Source organism: Ctenocephalides felis, unplaced genomic scaffold, assembly GCF_003426905.1.
Source record: "Ctenocephalides felis isolate EL2017-DRISC unplaced genomic scaffold, ASM342690v1 CF-g0.4_SCAFFOLD_01170, whole genome shotgun sequence".
Lineage (NCBI taxonomy): Eukaryota > Metazoa > Arthropoda > Insecta > Siphonaptera > Pulicidae > Ctenocephalides > Ctenocephalides felis.
Window position 1 is genome coordinate 61,411,626 of NW_020537324.1, and position 24,438 is coordinate 61,436,063.

Genomic DNA, 24,438 nt, shown 5'->3' on the forward strand with positions numbered 1-24,438 from the left:
AAATATGGTAAATCACTTAATTTATGATAAAAATTCTAGGCACAAAATTGCGTACTACTTCCTTACAAACACATGTTAATAAAGTCACCAAATTATTACTAAACGCATACTACTTTCCCGACTTATAAATAAATAAATTTAAATAAGCAAACGTTACAAAACAAACATCCCAGACAATTCATAACAAATGACATAAACTGAAGATGGCTACAAGTTGTATCCGTTGCGGCATCACCATAGATAAATATAAATAAGCATAGCACCACCATAGATATGGCTAAATTGATTTTTGTAGACATAGATCTCTTATTGTCTAGGACAGCGATCATAGGTTTCCAAACTTTTTAAGTCGCGGGCCACTTTGCTTGCGGTTTCGCGATAGACCGATTCCGATGTCGATTTCTAATATATTTTTGACTGTACTACATTAAATCTCTTAATTGAATTTTAAAATCCTAATTATCAATATTTGATTATTCTGTAAGGTTTAATCTAGCATAACCTGGCTAACGATATACATTCTACAACTTTTTTTTTGTTAGAAGATCTGTAACAACACTAAACCACCCTTTCACATTGCAAAGAAATAGCATATTTTAAAAATATTAACCTGTCTTTTACACTATTATCTTTAGTATCCATTTACAAAAATGTATAATATTTTTGATTCATTAAAACACAAATTATGATTTAATTAATATTTGAATTATACAAATAAAATATTTTTTTATGAACAGCTCTTAATTCAGTGCAAATTTTCAATAATTCGAAATATTTTAAAGAAAACTATTTTCATTCATATATAGATCGTACTTTGCTGACAATCATGCTTTATTTTTGCTTTCATAAATCTTCCACGATTTACAATAATTTAACTATCCAAATCCAAATAAATTCAAGTATTCTATTATTTCATGTGCTCATAATTTAAAATACACAATTACATAAAATCGTCTTAGATGTTACTAAATTTCTTTTTACAAAATTCCAGCAAGTATTTAGGGTCACTCATTTAAATCCAAGTCTTCTAATTCATCATCCAAAGCATCAAGATCTTCATCTAAGAATAGATTCTCATTAATTGGAACTGCAGATTCAACTTGTGAATTAGAATTTCCATTCGTTAGAGCAACATCTTCAGAAGATTCTTTTTCTGATTTCAATCGATCTTCAGCTGCTACAGTTCCAGAACCATCAACCTGGAACATTTTAAATTCTTTAAATGTTCTGAGTTTTATTATTGAACAAAATAGTATTAAAGTTTTAATTACTGAATTTTAAATGTTTATTTTAATTTTCTTATATTATTTCATCTCTGAATTCTAAAATATTTAATAAATAATAAATATCACTATAAAAGAAAAAAATCCCATACATTAGGTTAATAACACTAATAAAAGCTGTTGTATCCTACATTAAAATTGTATAGGAACAAAATTCATTACCACTGTTGCGCAATCAAAATAACAGTTTCTATGAATAGACAAAAGACACTGCTCAATAATGAAACAAAGGCTTTAGAGAATACATACATCAATTATGATTTAGAAGATTTAAACATTTAAAAGTAAAACTAGCAAAACCACTAGGCTATTATTGTGCAAAAAAATTACCTCTTGTGCATCAAGACCAATAAGATCTAGTTCCAATTCTTTATATTCAACACTTTCTTCCTCCTCTTCTCGTTGATAAACATCAAATGCTTCATCACCATCTTCAATATCACCTTCAGCAGCAAGTTCAGGATTAAAGCTAAACATTTCACGTCCAGATATTCCCACTTGACGCCCTGCTTTGAAATCATTTCTTTTCTTTTCCTCATCTCTACTGGCAGCATCCTAATTCATAGTTGGTATTTATTATTAATTATTTATACATGAAAATACAGAATATCTTACATGAAAATTATAGTATCAAAATTTGTAATAGATTTAGAATGTTCAATAATAAAATATGGACCATGTTACTATAAATATTTAAGGTACTATTTAAAAGTGAAGTATACTACAAATATTTACTTAAAATCCAAAATTAAAAAATAGGTAATCATAATGTAGTTTAAAAAGGTATTTTTTAGAATAAGCATACCTTTTTCTCTTGTAGTTTTCTCTTCTTCCATGCAATGAAAGACTCTAATGTTATTTTTGTTTGGTTGGGACCAAGAGCTGCTCTTTCTCTTTCTATTAAATCAACTAACGATATTTCATTCTTTTTATCATCTTTAACTTTATCTTTTTTAAGTGTGAAGCCTGGGGGCAAGGCATGTCTATAAAAACATTTTGCACCAGAAGGGCATTCCCAAAACCATCCATATTTTGATTTTTCTACAGCTTCCAAAAAATGTTTGCAAATCTAGAAATAATATATTGAGTGAGTTAATAAATTATTAACTCGATCAATATTTTATGTAAGAACATTAAAAAATATACAATATCTGTGGTTGGCATCTTCTTCTCATTCTCTCCATGCTTTTTTTCTACCACTTCTTTTAACTTTTCTTCATCCCAGTTTTCCATTGTGTCTTCATCACGCATATCAACATAAAGAGAACGTTTTTCTGCTTTACGCTCAATGGTTAAATCATGAGAAAATTTACATTTATCTCCTTTCCCACATTGCCCATTTTTGAAGAAAGCACATAAAACAGATTTTGGATCAGCACCTTTAATTATCAATACATAATAATTAAGAGATTTAACCAGAGAGAATGATTTAATGAGATTTTTTATTTCAAAGATGATGAAAAACCATCCTTAACTTGGTGAACAAGTAGAGCAAAATATAAATTAAAACAGATTAACAGAATCATTTAAATTTAATGCTAAAATCTACTTTAGTATTATCTGCTTTCATTTGCAGTGTTTTGTGTTCAAAATCAATTTGCCTCAAATGATATTCATAAAATATTTATATTATGTTTAAACTTATTATACGTCAGCAGATTCTTATCATCAAATATTGCTGTATGTTACAATTATATAAATAAGTTTTATATACATAAGTTATATATATATTTATATTATATAAATAAGTTTTACGATAATCAATGAATATTTCACTAATCTATTTATCAATGAATAAATTATTTCATTTTAACAAAATAAAAAAATGCAAACCTTTTTCTACTTTCTGTGTCTGGACAGGCCTAAATAATAAATTCATTTCTTTTTGTTCTTTTAATTTCTTCTCCTTCTCTGCTTTCTTTGCATCGGCATTGTTTGCAGGATGTACTCCACCACTTTTTACTTGTTTTTCCACTTGTTGAATGAATTTTTGTTGTTTTGCTCCCTTTTTATTTTTCAAACCAAATGTTTTATCCTAAAAAAATAAATATAAATTTATTAAGTCATATTAACCCCAATTTATAAATATACATTATTATACATACCTCGATAACTTTTTCTTTTTTCTTTTGCTCAGTCTTTTTACTTGGGCCACCGGCTTTAGCTTTCGGAGGCATTTTTAATATATGTTATAACAAAATTATATAAATATCTTTATTTATATTATTAACTAAAATTTACGCAAAAATTTAAAGCAATACGTCAAATATTTTTCGGGAAGAAACAAAGCACATGGACGGGTGACGACGTCAATTCTTATGTTGGCAGAATCGTCTTTTGGAAAATGCAGATGGAAGATACTGCAGATAAGATAATAATAATAGAGATATGTCAAAAATTACGACATCGTTAAAAAAGTAATCAAAATTCGAATTAGTGAGAAATTTCAAATATGCGTAAGAAATAATTTATAATATAATAAAGTAAAAATCTATATATTAATGAAATTCATGATTAGAAGTGAAATGTTTCATTGTGCAATCTTTAAAATTTAAAAATAGGTATAAAGCCGTAAAAAATTATGTATTATTAAAACAATTCAAGCAACTTCTAAATAGTCAAATAATTATCTGCTTTTAATTATAATTATTTTGAAAAGTATATTAAATTTTATAATGTGTACAACAATATAAATCAATATATTGATAAAAGTTATATTAATCAATAGATTGAGAGGAATATTAAGAAAGATTTTATTATATCCACGACATGAATGACAAACCTTTAGAGTTTGATATCACTAAAATGCCTCGTGCACAGCACATAGAGATCATAGATTTGGAGGATGGAAGTATTAATACACAATCTAATCAAAATGGAATTAATAAAAATGAAGACTCTTCACAATTTCGTCGAGATCGAGATAGAAAACATAAGGCAAATAGATACAGGTATAAAATTAAAAATGATTATAATTACTTGTTTGCATAATTTGACTCTAAATATTGATTTACAGTTCAAGTAATAATAAACAATCAGAAAATCGGAATTGCAAGTTTGGTGAAAATAACATAAATTTGCCAAATGATCCTTTATTGCATTGTGCACCACGACAACTAGATGAATTCAGTACAATACCATCAGGAATGCAAGGTTAATGCATTTTAAAATTATTTGCAACTCATATCAACTGATTTATTTTTGTTATTGATTCACATTTAGAATTACAGGATATGATTATATCATTTACTAAGGTTATTATAAAGTTTGCAAAAACTATTCCATTTCTTAGGTTTAATGTATCCCATGATGAATCCTCATCTGGGAGGAAATATTACAGCAGGTATTGGTCCCAACATGGGGACAAATATTGGGCCTGGGGCAAACATGACAAACAATCCTGGTTATATGATGATGGCCGGTATGGGTGGTCCTCTTATGATGGATCCAAATATGTTAGCAATGGGACAATTTGCAATTCCTCCTGGCATGTCTTCTGTTCCATTACCCCCTCAAGCTATACCTGTCACAGCAGAACAAAATGTAGGTCCTCCAGCACAATATAAAGGTGAGTGTTTTACTTATATAATGTTTGAGAGAATTTTGTTTTTATATTTTATACTACATAATATATCATAATATTTTATTTACAGAAATAATAGAATGTGCATCATGCACTTTATATCCTCCACCACCTTCTGCACCACCACCAACAACTCGTGAAAGGCCTAATGGTTGTAGAACTGTATTTGTTGGTGGTTTGCCCGATAATATAACAGAATCAATTATAACAGATGTATTTGAAAGATGTGGAAAGATATACACTCTAAGGCTTAGCAAAAAAAATTTTTGTCATATTAGATTTTTTTATGAAAACTCTGTGGATGCCGCCATTTGTTTGTCAGGATATAGGATAAGAATTGGAAACCAAACTGATTTACCCAATACTGGAAGGTAACTGGCTACTTGCAGAATAATTTAAGTAATTGAATGCTTTATAATAAAATAGTATATAAATTGAATTATGTTGAAACCTGTAGCACTTAACATTTTTCCAAATCTATGTTTGATAAGAATTATATTTAATATGAATATTATAAAAACTAATAATTAATTTGGTTATAAATCCTTATTCCTTTTTTTTATTATGCTTTGTTGATTTAGAAATGTTTCTACATAAAAAAGATGTATTGTTGAAATTAAATTACATAAGAAGTCACTTATGCATTATTCTAACTGTGCATTATTACTAATACAATTTCGTACTTGACAGATTACATGTAGATTTTGCACAAGCCAGGGATGATCAGTATGATTATGAATGTCGTCAAAGACAACTTCAAAGGGAGCAGAGGCACCGTGAAAGACAAAGAGAACGACAAGTATCTCCTCCACCAATATTACATTATACTGAGCATGAAGCAGTTAGCATCTGTGAAAAATTGAAACAGGATGAAACATTTATGTCAGCTGTTCAAGTTTTTATAACTTGGTTGGAACGAGGAGATTGTAGCAAGCGCAATGTTAACACATTTTATTCAATGATACAGAGCACTAATTCTCACATTCGCCGGCTTATTAATGAGAAAGCAAATTGTGAAGAAGAAATGCAGAGGGCAAAAGATGCTTTGAAACAGAAGATGCATGCAGTATTGTCTCAGTGTAAGTAAAATTTTTTCAAACATGCTTTTTTTCTGTACCAATAGAGCATAAAATTTATACTAATGACCATATAATCAACCAAATTAAAATAAGAATATAATTATTCTTTTGAAATATATTTTAATATTTTATGCTCTACTTTCTTAACTCTGCTTCACACATATTTTGAAGGTAGTGTATAAGTGGTGAGTATAATTCAAAATAGAGTCAGATCAGACCGATGGGATTGCAAATCAATAGATTTCAGACTAAATATGATAAATTAAAAATTAAGCAATTACAATATTATCAAAATAGAGGATAATATGATAGTAAGTGTGAAAATTATACTGTTGGTTTATTTTTTTATTATTCAAACTCTGTTCAATAAATATCAAACAAGTCTATTGATATCTACATTCTATTTTGACTGGGTAAGTCCTGTTTGCAATGGGTTAATAAATAAATTTTTAATATTGGTTTCGGGTTGTGCCATTTCATTGGGATAATAGAAAATTTAAAAAATTATATTTTTGAATGGGTTTGGGTATTGAAGTACTCTAACCTTTATAAAACAACTTGCCTCTAGTCGCTCAGATCGAGAAAGTGTTTGGTGCCGCTTGCCACAAGAAGGTCTGGGATCATTTCACCAAAGCACAGAGGAAAAATATTGAAATGTGGAAAAATCAGGCTTCGGTATGTGCAGCTTATAAGACACACTATAGTTTTAATAATATTCTCGACCCATTGTCCCAAGCTCAAACCAAGAGAGATCAACAATATTCAGTAGTTTGCATAACTTATTAAGAAGCATAAAGTTTGAGTTAATTATATTGCAACACACACATGTGTTAATTACAACAAATTGTATTACTGATGAATGAATACAAAACCTACATTTAAATCATATTATATCAAAATAAATTGCAATATTTTTGGTGTTAATAATAATATAGTTATTTAATTATATAAAATGCAAATAACTCCTGGATTGAGCTTTGATGGGGTGGTGATGGTCTTTAAATTTTTGTGTTTTTATTTTTGCACGCTATTATATTTTAAGGTAAATCCAGAAAATATATGCAACAAATATTAATAGATGCCGAGATTTTCTCCAAGGACAAAAAAATTATATGAATATTTTTTGCTCCTTATGTTTAAAGTTATACATGTGTGTAATTATTTTTTATGTATTGAAAATGGTTAGTAATTTAGTGTTAAACATTGGCATTTATGTTAATATTAAACATAACTGTATATATTCATCATACTTATATATGGGATAATAGTAAATTTGTTCCTTTCTGTGATGTTAATTTTTATATGGTGACATACAGGTAAGAATATTAAAATTAATAGTACGATAACAACCGCGAATTCATCATCAAAAAGTATTACATTCATAAATATTCCACGACTAGCAGAGTTTTGGTAAGTGTAGTAGCAGATTTTGAAGAGGCTGGGGATTTTGAAAATCTGGTGACAATGTGTGATTTGTGTTAATAACAATTATTGCATAATAAATATGTTAGTATTAAAATACTTTTTGTAAATTATAGGAATTGCGTATGCTACAGATGGAAGAGTTTGTTGTAAGAGGTGAAGACGAAATGGATATGTCCGATGGTGATGAAGAAAGTTCTCCAAAAAGAAAGAAAGGTGAAGATGCGAACGATCTTAAGGTAAGATGAATTTTCTTAAGCTAAAGTGAGCCTTTGCATTGCATAAATAAAATTAAATAATAAACATGAAAGTGTATGAAAAAATAATTATTTCAAATCTATGCTAATGTAGCATATTAAAATTTTTATACACGACAAAGTTTAAACTAGAGCTTTATTCAAAATTTATATATTTTACTTATAAAAGCAACCCCTTAATAAGTATATATAACATATACATACATTGATTCAATAATGCCTGTTGAAAATCAGAAATTCATTAATTTTAGCTTTGTTATGTAGTATGAGACATTTTAAAACTGTTTTAGGAGGAAAATGATAGCTTGCGCTGTCAACTAGAGGCATATAGAAATGAAATAAGTTTACTGCGTTCAGACCTGACTTCAGAAATAGATCAGAAAAGTCAGGAACTACAAATTTCACAGGAGACTGTTAGAAATATCCTCCAAGAATTGTCAGAAATGAAAAAGAAACAAAATGAAGACTTAAGTAAAATTCGTGATTTAGAATCGCGGCTCAAACAAGCTGGTGTTCGAGAATTGTTACTGAAAACTAAAATAGCAGATGCCAAAAATCGCTCTGAGATAGAAGATGATAAATCTTCAGAACTGTCTGAAAAAAATGAAACATCAAATGATGAAACTTCTAGCATTAAGAGCAGATTAGATGGTTTACAAGTTATAATTGATTTTGATGCAAAGTTTATTGGACTCATATCTACATTTCTCAATGTTCATCCATTCGGAGCTAGCTCTGATTACATATGGTCATACATGCATAAAATAGATTCTTCATGTAATTCTCAAATGATTGAGACATTATTGAGAAAGTATCCAGCAGTTTTTAAAGAGGAAATAAGTGGAGTAGGAGCAAAGATTGAAAGGAAATGGTTATTTAATGGATTTTCTCATGATGCCGATGATTCCACATAATACTTAGGTGCAGAAATGCTGTGCATTTTTGTATTGAAATCATCATTATTCTAGTCATAGTGGAGCATTATTTATCTGACTTCTCAAAAAAGCATTTCAGAGATAATCAACTGAAATAGTATTCGTAATAATAATCTGAATAGTATTAAGGACATGCTTGAAAAACTAATTTTAGATCATGATTTGTTAATAGACGTACTTAAAGCATATATAATATATGTGTGTGCTCCCTTTGCCTAAATAACACATTTTACGAGTAATTTGCATGGCACATAAAACAAATATAAAAAGTAAGTCAGATAACAAAAAATAAACCCTAAAATAAAAGAACTTCTCTTTTTTATATTGTTTTACAATACAATTATGAGTCTGGAATAATATTGTTATTGTTTATTTTCTAATTTAGGGCTACATATATTTAACATGTATGAGATGATCACATGTTTCCGATTTGCCGGGGCAGTCTCGTATTTTTATAGAAGCAATATTTGTCCCACATTCAGGCTTGTAAAACAAAACTACTGTTTTCTATTATATCTCTAGTCTCTTTATGTTAAATTTTAATCATTATTTAATCATATTTAAGTTTATCTTAACTATGCCCCCTCACCACAAGATTCTGTTCAGGATTTAAAATTGTTCCTATTGACAAGCATCATTTCAATATAAAATAATTGGAAAGTTTATCCACTACCTAAATATAATCACTTATTTTAACATTCAATGTAATACTTTTTATATTACACATAATAAAAAAAAAACAATATTGACTTGCCATCTATTGATTTTCTGCTTCTTGTGCCCCAGCTTCCTCGCCTTCCTCTCCCTGCTCTTCTTCTTCCTTTGTTTCAGCCTCTGTTGGAGCATCTTGCATACCTACAGTCCTTTTCTGTTCCTGTGGAACTTCATCGGCAGCCCAAGCTTCGTCATCTTCACCTTCCACTTCCTCTTGTTCATAGATTGCTTCAAAAATGTAAAAATATCAAAATGTAGATTTACTTGAAAGGAATAAAATTATATGTGAATAAAACTGAACTTACGTTCTGGTTCTGGAGGCAACCTTGCTTTACGTTCTTTTTCCACCATCTGGAAATACTCAACTTCAGCTTGTAGAATACCTATAATTGTAGAATAAAATTTGTAATTAATAAACTGATGAAATCTGTTTTGATAGTTTAAATCAGAGAAATATTTTAAAATATACACGTGTTTATGTACTTATTTGCATTAATTGAGAAAAAATTAATAAGTAAAGGTTGCTTCACACATACGCAGATTCTATTAAATGAATAAAGGAGATTTTGCAATAATGTGGTCGTAAATTAGGTAATTTTGTACAAACTTGGATCTGCCGCGCTTTCATCTGTCGTAAGTCGTACAGATACATCTGACGGCACTTCTATTTCTTGTCCCTTTTCAACATCTCCCTCTTGACCCTCTGCATCTTCCTCCATGCCTTCGCCAGGCAGTTCACCAAGAGGTTCAGGTTGTGGTTCCGCAGGTGTTGGTTCTGGTTCAACTTCTCCCAGTAGCTCCTCAGCAGCTTCAGGTGCTGGCTGTGTAACGGGTTACATAGGATATAGTCACGCACATTTTTATACAGTGCCATTGGATAAAAAACATTTTTATATGTTTTGAACAATTATGCGAAACATATTTTCAGGATATATACTTGGACCTATTATGCAAATAAATTAAAAAATATAAATAATATTATGAAGGCTAAGGGCAAATTGGAATCCGAAATCCGAATCGATCGAAATTTCAATCCGAAATATCAACTTATATAAGTTGAACGCAATGTGTTCCGTTCTGCCTACTTCTATTTAATCTGAATCAACCATATAAAGTGTTCAATAATTGTCTGTAGAAAGTTGTGGGTCCAAATTATTAAGGTAAACTATAAATTTGACTATTTGAGCTTCTAAAAACGTTGTCCAACGTATTAGATCTTTTTGGTTTTATGATAATAATGATAATTTGATTAGTGTGAAAATGCTTACCTGAGGTGGTGCTTCTTCAGCAGCTTCAGCTTCGGCTTCAGCTTTAGCTTCTGATTTGAGTTTTAGTTTAATTTCTCTTATACGGCCTTCCAATATTTTTTCGCGCCGTGTTTCTCTCTCAAACATCTAAATATGAAAACGGCGATAATGAGTGAAAAATACTAATTTATACCACTGTTTAATATTTATGGTATTATATATACTCAATTATATACAAAAACTTACAGCAGTGAGCATTGGTTTATCATTTCTCTGGTTAGTGCAGAGGTTCTGGGAAACCTCAATCAGGTACGCGGTGCCATTATCATTGGCAGTAGCGATAAATCTACCATGTTCCTCGATTCTCATACAGCGTAAGGGCACATCACAAACCTTTAATTGAAATGGTATAATTAGTGATTTAAAGTTGATATAATATGCTTCCAAATCTTACTTTTATACTGAGGGTCGGCTCTCGTTGCGTGTTCATGATATCCCAAATGTCAAGAGTACCATCAAATCTTGTGACAAAGAAGGCAGAAAATCTATAAATAAATGTCGGCTTGAAATAACACTTGGAATCAAATTTTATTTATTTAATTCATTCGTTACTTTGTTGGACTCCATGCGCCGGATGTTAGCAGGTGACGTTGTGGACCAGTCCAGATAATGGCGCTCTCTTTGCAATCTTCCGACCAAATCTTCGCCGTCCATTCTCCGACTGTCAGTATATTTTTTACAAACGCCGGATTGCGCATTACTGAATAAATGGGACCAGGGTGAGCAGGAAACTAAGAACAAGGATAAAGAAAATTATTCATATAAAAATCTAAAGTGCTTTAAATAATAAACTTAAATTATATAATAAACACTGATATTTATCTAATAAAATTACCATCGATAAGTTTTCACCTTATACAGTATTTTTTCTGAAGGCAATTTTCCTTTCCTGTTGCCGCCTACGATGAAACCCTGATCAGTGCCCATCATGTATCTGGTAGGTATAGTGGGTTCATACTCTAGAGCCGTTAAACCTAATGCTCGGGACATATCTTGTTCATCTGGTTTTACGGTATCAATTACTAAATTTTCTGTGGGTTTATCCATTTTGCGAGTATCCCACCTAGTTAAAATAAGATAATAAATAACCTTTACCTCCAAATCCATTGACGAAATTGACGAAACCTCCAAAATCAATTGACGAATATTACTATATTTGATTTTCTTACCATTTAACAGAACCGTCCAAGGATGATGTAAAAAATTCAGAACCGCTTTTGCTATTAATCCAAAGGGTCGCGGTTACGGGTTCTCTGTGGCTATTTTCTCGAAGACTCATTTCAACAGGATCAGGACCTTTCCGAGTGTCCCAAGCCGCTACTTGCCCTGTGGTCATGCCACTTACAAGCGAATTCGGATCTTTCTGGTTATATTCGAGGTTAACCATTGGTATAGGAGGTTTAAACACCAGTAATGGTATGTTCGGATTTTCTAAAAAAAGTCAAAATCAATGAACACACCTGAGAAATAAGTATTGGTTTGAATGAGGGTGGAGTAAAATTTCACTCTTACTGAAAAATCTTTAGCTGCAATTAATTTCTCTTAATGTGCATTTTGGCAATAATAAACCAAACCTACTCTATATTACATTTTCGCTCTATATTACAATTTGGGATATAGGCGCTTTCAGATTTGAGTCATTAAATTATAAACATAAATTTATTATATTTTAATATTTCTTTACCTATATCCCAAATATAACAGTCAGTTGGCACGTCGTTCTGGGCTGCTTGAAACTTGGTAATACAATGCGCCACAGCAAGCTTGGTTCCACCATCAGGTGACCAAGATAAATGACTAATTGGGCGCTTGTTCGGAGTTTGGTCACGATACACATTCACAGTACGAGAGGAACAGGGTTCTACCACAACTGCTTGCTCGCATTCTTCAAAATATTTCTGATATATGTTCACGGCATTGTTTTGTAAGATGCAATGTTCCATATCCTGAACGATAAAATGGTAAATGAAATAGGACAATTGTGAAAGAAATAATCGTTTTGATACAAAAATATTAATAAGTGATATTTAAACTATTTACCCGACATAAATCCGAAACAATACGGTTGTAAGCTTCTTCCTTTTCGACTTTTCTTTTATAACGTACAGTTTGTTCAGGATCTTGATAATTGATATCTTTCGGCCATCCTCCTTCGGAGTGGTTCATACCACTATTTGTCACCTCGACTCTAAATCAAAACAGACTATAAAATATAGTATTAAATACAATAGTCGTGAAGCCTTTCGCTAGAGCAATGTTTTCTGAAGCGGTGACACTGATGTACGGGCCAGCGTGCCGCCCAGTTGCGATATTGAACTCACAACAACATATTTTAAGATTTTCTAACTATAATTTATAGCATATATTTTTTTTAATTTTAATTTTATTCTGCAGTCTGTATTTATAATTACATTAAGCAGAGAATGCTGACAAGTTGTTTACAATTAGTTGTTTACAAATTAGTAGATACTCCCAGTGACGTATCTACTAGAGCTAATATAAATTTTTGAAAAGGGGGAAAAATAATACAATGTAGTAAAATGAAAGGATTATAGTTAATTAAACTCTATTAGGGCTCCAGGTATTTTTCTTTTAAGCCTGGTCGGCTGACCATCCTGGTACAAACAACATGCTAGTTGGTTAGGATGGAAGTCTATTATAAAAATGCATATAACATTTAAAAATTACAGTTAACTGTAATTAAGAATTCTTAGGAATACTCAATAATTTAACGCAAGATCCACGCACTGGATGTCGTCTATGGACGACTCACTTCTACACACAGGTAGTAGTAATGGGGTTGTGGTCTAAAGGCGACACTCCTAACGAAAGAGTTAATATATTAATAAAGGAATCAGTATACTGCAATTTACTTTTTTCCACATACTTATTTTTTTGTTAACTTCCCGTACAGTAAGTTTCAAAAGTTTTTGAACATTTTGGCATACCTTAGAAAAAATTGATGCATGTGTGTGTGTGCGGATACAAATTTTCGTCGACGATTTCGGGAACACCGATCAACCGATTTGAATAAAGCAAAAAACATTAGATTCGTATTGATAAGGAGACGTGCCAATTAGTTTTTGCAAAAGCAGGTCTAGCCGTTCTAAAGATACGGGGCAAAAAGTGCCAAAAACGGTAACTCACTTTTAAAGAGAACGGAGCGTCCGATTTTAATAATTCAAAAAACATTTAGCGATTATTCAACCGATTTGAATAAAGCAAAAAACATTCGATTCGTATTGATAAAGAGACGTGCCAATTAGTTTTTGCAAAAGCAGGTCTAGCCGTTCTAAAGATACGGGGCAAAAAGTGCCAAAAACGGTAACTCACTTTTAAAGAGAACGGAGCGTCCGATTTTAATAATTCAAAAAACATTTAGCTTGTATTGACAAGATGAACAACTGATTAAATTTTTGAGAAGGCAGGTCCAGCAGTTATGGACTCTCAATAAAAATAAGTTAAAAAAATGTCATTTGGCGGTCAAAAATGATTATTGATATATGTATATCTTAATTATCAGATATTTTATAGAGATTTTAATAATGTGTACACATTTTGTGTACATTTTTTTTGGTTCCGTACCAAGATTTTCAATTACGGTACGGAAAGTTCCAGCAATTTGCTTTAAGGCACGATGCCATGCACCTCACTAATTATAACTATAAATTCTTTCTACTCTGAAAATTTTAGAAAGAAGTATTCGTTAATATAATCTGATGACTGTTGACGTCAATGATTTTGGAAAAATCTCTTTAAATTCAGAATTGTTGACTGCAAAATTACTTTTTGTAATTGAAATATTTAAAATAAACCATTATGAGTAAATATTGCCTTTATTATTAATTTCCCAAAGGGAAGGAGAAGTTTATATATTCCCTGGTGCGCTGAATGACTGTTCAGTCATTCTGAATCGTTTGAGGCTAAAATTTGAGGGAAAAGTATATGCGAGCCGAAAGTTGACCTTTGGTAGACGTTTTCTTAAAAACTGCTATGCCGATTTCGAATTGACAATTAAAAAATAATTTTTATATGAATAATATATTTATATCATCATCATATTACTACCATTACCTATCTGTGTTGACCACATGTTCAGCGAATTTGCTGCTGACCTGCGTAGCACGATCAACAGGATCTTTCAAAATGTATGCATCAAAATCTCTCTTATTTGGCAATATCGAGTCTAAAATTTCGGGTCCTCTATCTGAAAATAAGGTCTGCCGCCCGAACTGCGACCGAAATTTGGTATGCACAAATGATAAATCCATACTTATCTTGATAAATAATAATGAATTTAAAAAAATGACTTTGATGCCTTAGTTTCATAGATGTACAATATACATAAACAAAATTAGTGTTGCCATAGTGATTTATGATATAGGTTAGCGGAAATTATTTTTAGGCAGTTGCAAGCGAAAGTATGGATACAAAAATTATTATATATTTACAAAAGCTTTTAAAGAAATTAATTTGTTACATAATAATTATTATGTAAAATATATACATATTTATGTGTATGGATTTTACATCGCAACAACTAAAAAATGAAAAATGTCCATGAATAGTAGAAATATTTTATATTAAAAATTATTTTTAAAACATTATGCTTGTAAAAATGAATAATATATATATATATATATATATATATATAAATTATTAGATAAACTTAAGTTTTATAATAAATTTATTATTAAAAATTTTAATTATTAAGTTGAAAGCCTGAAGTACTCTTCAACGCAGCTAACTTCAGTATATCAATTTTTTATGTTTATTTCCTGCAGAAAAACCATTGTGCTTTGAAGTTATTATTAATGGTGACATTTAACAGTGATTTGCGTAAAATCCTAAACAATACATTTATGTTTTTAAATCTTTTAAGTAATTTTAAAAGTCTTAGTCAATTGTGCTCAAACCTCATTGATTATCTCTTCAATATGGCTGGTGTTCAAACGATGAAAATAAAAAACATAAACCCTTCAATGGAGGATGCGCTGATTATCGCAGTTATAATTATGAAACAAGCCCCAAAAATTTTTCAAAGTAAAAGCAAACTTAATGAAACGCGCGGAGTAATGAATTTGTCATTACGTGATTCTCCTAATGATGTGATTAATTGCACAATTTGGGGTTCAGAACCTTTTGTAACAAATTATGATCGAATATTTCAGATCGGTAATGTCGGTAAGCAACGCAACTATTTATTTGATATTTCAATTTTTTTTTTCATTTTTATTATAATTGAAATAATAATTTAACTGTCCAGTGAATGTCGTCAAGCCTCGAATTGTAATTCGATCATTGGACCGCAGTGAAAGTTTTCAACCTAAATCAACGTCTTCATTTTCCTTGACTGTTAATGAGGGGGTTGGTGAAATAGTTATTCACGAAGGAGGTAATTATGCAGCCTATATGAACCTCATACACTATCCCTTAGCTCAAGATTATTTGGCTATTAGTAACATTCTGCAGAAGACTCAGGGGATACAAGACGATAATGTAAGTTCTTTGCTTTTAACATAGACTTATAAATGTCAGAATATTAACTCAACAATGGTATATCTTTATACAATTGAAGCCTTAACACAGCGGTTTCCAACCGGTGGGGCGCGCCCCCTTCAGGGCGGGGCCAGGCTTTCCTAAGGAGGGCGCGTGCATCTGTTTCCAGAATACTATTTTTGAAAATAACCCAACATTTTTATAACAATATTGAAAAATAATTAGTTTTTATGCAAATTTTTACATGTATTGCATATTAATTTGTAGTCTGTTAATATCAGTTGATAAAATTTATAGAATTAGATTGTTGAAAAAATTAAGGGGAGCACAAAGAAAGTTGGAAACCACTGTCTTAACATGTTAAGGCTTTTAGACCAGGATTCTAGTAAAGAGACAGTAGGCCAAAATAAAATCCTGCTTGTGGCAAAAAATAAAAATGAAAAGTTTTTAGATCATCCACCGTATAAAACCTCTCCTGGCTTCACCTATATTTTAGTTTAGTTCTTATAGCTCTTGATCGAGCTATAAGTGTATATTTCAATGTATATTGATATCATTGAAATTTTATGAAAAAACATTAAATTTATCTTTAAGGTGAATTTATTAGTAGCTGTGAGGGAAGTAAAACCTATTAAGGAAATAAAGTCAAGAAATGGGGCGGCTATGCAATGTCGAGACGTAATTGTCATGGATCAGACAAGCCCCAACTTTCTCATACAAATATGGGAGAAAACATTCATAGAACGGTACGTAAATATTCAACAATTAATTATTATGCACATTGTACGAATAGTCAAAGCCCAGAATTGTATGAAATATACAGACAAGATATCTGTGTACTTTAATAACCAGGGCTTCCAATACCCTACTAAAATCTGAATACCGGTAACCGATATTTGAAATTTGTAACACCGGGATCCCGGTATTAATACCGGTATTATCAATGAAAAATTTACTAGTCATATATTTAGTTACTGCAGTTGTTATATAGACATATTAACATTATTATTGTTTTAAAATAAGTACAAATTAATTATTTTATCACATAGAGAATATGAGTAGATAGATACAAAAAAACGTCGTATGGAATTATATATTTAAAGGAAAAAACAAATTCAATTAATAACTTATATTTTGTTTATTAAAACATGTTTTTAAAAAATATAAACAATCAATTGTTTCATTTTCACGCGAGGGCCGAATTTTAGTACAAAATTATGTCGGCACAATTGTCATAAGAAAATAATACGAGCACATTATTAGTCAAAATGAATTAGTACTTAGTATAGTGTATTTAGTTTGTAAACAAATCATAATTAGATATCAACACTTCACAAAGACTTATAGAAAATTATTGTATTTACTGAAATAATTAAAATAATTCTATATAAACGATTTCTAAAAATTTGCAACGTACGCATAAGAAAGAGGTCATCCACCACCGAGGCCAATATTATCATTGATTATCAAACTTTTTATTTATAGTGAATTGTTATAATGAAATAATAAACCATTCGAATGATTGATAGGAAGATATATAATGCAGAAAATTATAACGTGTCGATTGTATGCTTTATTTAAAAATCATTGATAACGAATTAGATATGAGAATAATGTACGTGGACGACTAATAATTTTTATAAATGGGTTCCATTCATTAGGTCGTAAGAGGAACCAATAGTATAACACTGATATAATAATCAAAAATATTATTTCCAGGGCATCTCAATGGCGACCACGTGACACCATACTTTATATATCTGATCTAAGAGTGCGTTATTCTGCATTTCACCGTTCTGCAATTGGATCATTTATATCCAGAACAGTCATAACTGAAGAACCACGTGGCATACAATTAAATGCATTGAAAGAATATGCTAAATCTCAGCCTGTAAACGACCAGGCTATGGCTGAGATGTTGATAAGCAACGCTGATATCGATCGTAAATATGTAGACTTTAATTTATTAATATATTATTAGTATAATTAAAAAATAAAAATACTGAATCAACTAACTGAAAGCAAAATTAAGAAATGCTCATACTATAAGGTGCATCTATTCTATAAGGCATCTATTTCTTTAGATTTATAGAGCACCTGTTCTCGATCATGGTTAAAATAAAATACGAGCTTTCAAAAATCATAAAATAATTTTCAACTATTGACTTGTTTTTTCAACATGCCCATTTAGTATGCAATATCCCTTCACGGCTGACAATTGCAAATTCCCCAAATTTATTAAATGTCCTTAACTGGACTGTTGTAAATAAAATAGAGAATAAAAAACAATATTATTATTATTTCAGCGTCCACGATAAACACAGTCATGTCGCTCGCTCAGATATCAGATCGTGCAATTGGAATCGAACAAGGCTCAGGAGGAATCATATCAGAAGACATGCGGGATTCAGCAAGCCAAGAGTTTACCGCTCTTGTTTTTGCAATGATTACGCATTTAGACTTGGATGGTTACCTTAGCATCATCACCACAAAATGGTAATATTGAACGTTACTTTAGCGCCTAATTGTTCACTATATTAAATCATAAAAAAATGATTTTTACAGTGGTAGATGTCGCTTTAGAGTCAGTGATGGAGGTTTGTGCAGTAATCAAAAATGTCCAGTCGGTTCAGGAGAACAGCCGAGTGCTGGTACAGTAACCGCCTTCGATCTTCGAGTGCATGTAACCGATCATACTTGCACTTTGACTAATTTGCGCCTTAATGGGGCTCCGGCAGAAAAAATGCTTGGTTGCACGGTAAAAGAGTTACATATATTCGTAAATATATTATTGCCATATGAATTAACAGAGTCTAATAATAGAGCATAGCATCAATAAAAACTTCGGATTTGAAAAAGCATATTTTTAACAAGGTTCTTAACATATGCAAAACGACTAGTGATTTTTTTTGGCACGTATATTTTTATCACTTTATAAGCTTCGAAATACAAACTAAGAGTTTGTATTACAAAGGGAAGAATCTCGCCATTTTTGCGTAATTTTAATCTTTAATTTTTTCGGTTCCATTATAGAGATTAGAACTTATACTGAACTGAATTTGTTTAATGTTCAATTTTATGAAGGATAATAAATTTATTTTAATTTTAATTAGTAGAACAAAGAAATAATAGCTGACTTGGATTAAATAACTTTGAAAATGATTATTCGTTATTCATGCATCATTTTTACATAATAAAAAAAAATAATTATGGGTGTACTGCCCTTGGGAAGGTCTGTGAGCTAAGTTAAAACTCCAACTCGATTCAGGGAAGAATAGTGTGAGAGATTTCCCATTGCCATTTCACACCGCAGTGCCGCCCTAGATGAGCTTATTTTTGATTGGAAACATATTTTGATCTATATTTTCAATTGAAAATGAACATCGCGCTGCCCGATGTCAGATTGCCAAAGCGGGGAATCGAACGCGCGACCCTGTCCATACAAATTCAACGCGTTAACGACCTTCGCCATGACAAACCTCATTTTTACATATGAGAATATAAATATTTTTATGATAGTGAAAGAAAAGAGTTCGAATAAATAACAATAATACATTTTTAAATAAAATACTTTTAACGCTTAATTAAATAAAAAAATTAGATACATATTGATACATACTTGTTAATGTCAATTTTAGTTCTAAAAACAATTTTAATTAATTAATTTCAAATATTTAATTATTTTCTTGTTTAATGAAATATGATTCGTAAAAGCTGAGGACGTCTATCGATTTGTTATTTAGAAGTGTCATTTGTTTAATCACAAAATTTTATAGAAAATACTCTCACATTTGCAACCGAACTAGGTTTAATCGTTTTTAAAGCGTGATATAATAATTCTGATTTTTTTTTTTTTATTTGTAGCTTCTGGGGCTAAAAACTCTTTTTTTTAAGTTTGAGTAGAGCAATTCACTCCTTCAACAAGAAGTCACATTGGTCTTCTAAATTAATAATACATTCTTATGATAATCTAAATTAGATTATCTTAATATACATTAGACAAAGATAACACAGAACATTTCTGAGAACCACAACAGACTGATTTGATTCTAAGTATCAATACGCTTGCTTCCACCTAATATATTTGTCATTTTCCATTTGCACAGTATAAACCGATTTTTTCCGCAAAAAAACGGTTTTCGAATTTCATAATTTTCGTCAAAAAGCCGGTTTTCAAAACCGGTTTTTGAAAACCGACAAACCCTAGTTAGAACTATAACGACTGTAACCGAAACTAATGGATTTTATAATATATTTTGAAGAAATTCAGGTTGTTTTCTTGATGTTATTGCTCGATTACTAGACTCTGTATCATATTGTAAATGTATTTAAAAATTTGTGTCCATTACAATTAATAGGTAACACAATTCGAGCAGATGACCCCCGAACAGCGCACAGCTCTGAAATGGAACTTCCTAATGGAACGTTGTGCAATACGATTATTGGTAATGAAAGTGACTGCCACTAGACTTCAGCCCATCGTAACCATACTAGAGTGTACTTTGGCCAACCCGGCCGAAGTACTTGCTAAAGTACCAGTCTATTAGTAAAAATTCAGAAGAAAGCATAAAAATAATATTATAACAAATGTATTCTGAGTGGTTAGATATTAATTTAGAAATATGAACAAACGTCACTCTTTTTGCACTAATTTATTAAATAATATTTATTTTACAAACGTTTCGAGACTAGGTTTGTCTCATCATCAGTGTGTTATAATTCAAAATCTAAAACATAGAAATCTATAATAGCATTATGTGTTATCCGTTACAATTTGCTCTTACTAATTATTATTATATTTCTTACTAATTATTAGCAAGAACAAGTTGTAACGGATAACACATAATGCTATTTTGGATTTCCATATTTTGAATTTTAAATAATAATACACTGATGATGAGACAAACCTAGTCTCTAAAAGTTTGTAAAATTAATATTATTTAACAAATTAGTGCAAAAAAGAGTGCTGTTTGTTCATATTTCTAAATTTATATATATATATATATATATATATATATATATATATATCAAGTATTTAACAGCAAAGCGTCAAAATAAAGTATACATTTATTCAAAATTGCACAGCTCCGAGATCAAAATGTGTCTCATCATTTAGCAAGAAAGCACAATAATGATAATAATTCAAAAAAGAAAACAAACTAACATTTTAAACATTTAATTTTACAATTCTAATCTAGTCTTCTTCTTCTTCAAGTTCAACTTAGTTCAAATTATACAAAAGTGTTAGCTTATTTTTTTAAATTAGTTGCTTGAATGATGAGATACATTTTTAGGCTCGAAACTGCACAATTTTAAATAATTTGTAGCAATGAACAAAAACACCCTCATATATATACATTAATTGTTACATAACGCCATTGTGATATTATAAGATTAAATATATTTAAATAAATTAGTGTTGGAAAATAAGCTGAACATTTTAGATATTAATCAAGAATTCAATTAGTCTTCCTAGTCCAGTCATTATAGTAAGTTTACTTCGGAATTCGAGATACCCAGCTGTAAGTCTGTAAATACTTGTATATGTTGTATACTTAAAGTTGTCTCTAAACCTACATATGGTATTGACATCCTACCACATGTAGGTTTTGAGACAACTTTAGGGTGTCAATATACAAGTATTTACAGACTTACAGCTGGGTATCTCGAATTCCGAGATTTTTACCTAATTTAAGCTCAAATGACTGGACTATTTCTATAAAATAATATTTAAGAAAGGATTTCATATATTTATATTGACTTATAGATTTAACATATGATTGTTATTAAATTATATTATAAAGTTATTGTAATTTTATATGAACCATATTTAATTTGTATTTACCGCTATATTTGTTTAAATATTATTAAGTGCTAATTTTATTCAAAACATTTATTCAAAGCTGCTAATCAATAAAAATATATTAATAGTCTTGAAAGATAATAATGTGTTAATATTTATCAACTTTCAATTCAATATATAAAAACCCTTTTAATGGTGTTGTTATTAAAAATATGTTAATTATGAAATAGATTTAATTGATAATAATGTTAAAATATTTTTAAACGTTAAATATAGGATGTAATAACTCATTAGTAATGTATTTAGAACTATTATTGCAAAACCTTGATAAAATGTACTTGTTAATTTACGTTGATAACCATAATTTTGAATACAAAATATATTATTTATGAGAAATTATATTTATTTGGCAAAATAGAGTAAGTGTAAATTAGAAATATATTACTATTATGTTTGATTTTTCTAAAACACCAGAGAAATATTGTGTTTTCCGAAAACTATTCTGAACCATTTAATTTGAAGAATAATTATGTCCTTTGTAGATCATTTTATACGATTAAAAAACGCTTATTTATATTTATTATAATCATTTAATATATACGTTTATGAAAGAATTTCAAGCAAAACAAATGAAACAAATTTATTTTTTACTTATTGATTTATTAAATAGTGGAACGAATAACAGTTTGTGAGAAAACGTTACAACATCGCACAAGTGTTTCTCTACAATTTGATTCAATTTACAGATGCATATGTAATACAGTCGATAATAATTTAAGCAACAAAACATAACGCACGATTACATTTGTGTAATTTTATAACCAACATTTCAATAATTTATTAAATGCACACGTGCAACATTTCTATGCTAGAATTACAAATATGCATGTGAATTTCTAATTATTATTAACATTCTGATAAATCTTAACGTATCAACATAAAGCATATCAATATAAAGCAACCGAGCTTGAGGACAATTATCAAATTTAGTACAAATATTAACCAAAATATTATTTAACAATAAAATAGGGGACTGGCGTTGGACGTTTCATATTAACAACAAGCTATATAATAATAAAATAGTTAAATTATTAAAATATTTTGCAATTTGATTTGAGATGAGAAAGATCATCATGTTTTTTTTTTATTCGATAATCAAGTAAGGAATAATAAAAAAATAAAATTCAAAACATTTTAATGAATCTAATGAATGTGTAAGCGTAACATGTTTTACATTCCGATCTTTTTAACTAACAATAAGAACTATATATTTTAAAATATGTTTGAAATATGCAAGACAACTTATCATCATTCTTTTATCATCTTTCATGGACCAGCAAGGATTTTTGATTGAAAAATCGAAGTAAATCCTACTAATATTTTCTATACAATAAAATTTAATAAACTTTTTCATTAGATTGAAGTGAGTGAAAAATATAATTTTGAATGAAATATAATTATGAATTTTTAAAAAAATAACTCTACATAGCCAATCCCCATCAATTATCATATTCATTTAACACCAATAAATTTTAGTCCTTTTACTCTGCTCTTTTACTATATATATAGGTTACTAGATTTATATATATTAAATCACAGAGAGACATAAAAGATTATCTATTATAATATTTTTTAATATTATGAAATATTTGTGAATTTTAGCGTATGAGACATTTTTTGAAATCAAAATGAGTAGCATCAAAATAAAATGCAACATGCTAAGTAAAACAAAAAATACTTCGACATCTGTGAGTAGAATGGTAGTAATGAATTTGAACAAAAATTACTTACTTTATTAAATAATATATTATAAAATATATTATTGTTTAAAGCTAAATATTTAATTGCACTTTTAATATTTAAACACCGTTTTTTAGCATCGACCTCTCAATTCCTCTTAAAAACAATTACAAACTGAACAAAGAAAATAATTAAAGAAAAAAATAATATAACCTATTAATATTGTTTGTAAATTACTTCAATTCAATTTTAGTCATTGAATTATAATATGCTACTTATTTTGACACCATTTAAACAAAAACGTGTTAACAAAACAATCAAAATATATACTCCACGATTCATTTATTCATTTTCATTTCAAAATGTCAACTAATTATATTTTAATATCCAGTTTAGTATATAAATATTATAATCGTATGCAGTATTTTAAATCATATTCTTGAGAATCTCAAAATACAATACATATGATAAATAATACAAATATACTCTTTGCCTACATAATATCACACAGTGTTTCAATATTTCAATAAATTTATGATTTATAATTGAAATAGAGTTAGTAGTTCAAATAGTGCTAATACTTTTATGTTTATAATATATCTAATTTCAATTTCATGTAGTGTTAGAACTCCTCGAAAAACTGACAGTAGTATTTTTATTTTTATGTCATGCAATGATAATTTTCGAATTGTAATTATCATTTACTTTTGTATTTAACTTTTATATAATTTACTCAATTTTATTTGCAGGTTTACCATAAGTTGTTCAATTTTATAAGATCGATTCGTTTGTTCCAAACCTGCTTTATGCGATTAG

At 29.5% G+C, this 24,438-nt stretch overlaps 4 protein-coding genes across 4 annotated transcripts; 2 read left to right on the forward strand and 2 right to left on the reverse strand.

Moving 5' to 3' along the window:
• Positions 1-832: 832 nt before the first annotated feature.
• Positions 833-3,602, reverse strand: LOC113366231 (zinc finger CCCH domain-containing protein 15 homolog). The gene is made up of 6 exons (XM_026607803.1): positions 3,389-3,602; positions 3,117-3,318; positions 2,430-2,662; positions 2,089-2,352; positions 1,614-1,838; positions 833-1,199 (listed from the first exon to the last, which is right to left on the reverse strand). Exons 1-6 carry the CDS (start codon positions 3,458-3,460, stop codon positions 1,005-1,007), a joined length of 1,191 nt encoding a protein of 396 aa, XP_026463588.1. The 5' UTR covers positions 3,461-3,602; the 3' UTR covers positions 833-1,004.
• Positions 3,603-3,794: 192 nt separating this feature from the next.
• Positions 3,795-8,847, forward strand: LOC113366233 (ecto-NOX disulfide-thiol exchanger 2). The gene is made up of 9 exons (XM_026607804.1): positions 3,795-3,844; positions 4,012-4,234; positions 4,300-4,436; positions 4,576-4,851; positions 4,937-5,237; positions 5,557-5,945; positions 6,514-6,620; positions 7,484-7,606; positions 7,915-8,847. The coding sequence occupies exons 2-9, from the start codon at positions 4,053-4,055 to the stop codon at positions 8,536-8,538; spliced, it is 2,139 nt and encodes a 712-aa protein (XP_026463589.1). The 5' UTR covers positions 3,795-3,844; positions 4,012-4,052; the 3' UTR covers positions 8,539-8,847.
• Positions 8,848-9,316: 469 nt separating this feature from the next.
• LOC113367482 (dynein intermediate chain 3, ciliary) lies at positions 9,317-14,851 on the reverse strand. The gene is made up of 12 exons (XM_026609087.1): positions 14,655-14,851; positions 12,621-12,768; positions 12,265-12,526; positions 11,750-12,011; positions 11,433-11,643; positions 11,133-11,311; positions 10,975-11,065; positions 10,767-10,913; positions 10,542-10,667; positions 9,881-10,094; positions 9,579-9,656; positions 9,317-9,501 (listed from the first exon to the last, which is right to left on the reverse strand). The coding sequence occupies exons 1-12, from the start codon at positions 14,849-14,851 to the stop codon at positions 9,317-9,319; spliced, it is 2,100 nt and encodes a 699-aa protein (XP_026464872.1).
• Positions 14,852-15,517: 666 nt separating this feature from the next.
• Positions 15,518-20,626, forward strand: LOC113367483 (protein hold'em). Its single transcript, XM_026609088.1, has 7 exons — positions 15,518-15,764; positions 15,847-16,079; positions 16,674-16,825; positions 17,799-18,022; positions 18,386-18,575; positions 18,645-18,837; positions 20,438-20,626. Exons 1-7 carry the CDS (start codon positions 15,518-15,520, stop codon positions 20,624-20,626), a joined length of 1,428 nt encoding a protein of 475 aa, XP_026464873.1.
• The last annotated feature ends 3,812 nt before the right edge of the window (positions 20,627-24,438 follow it).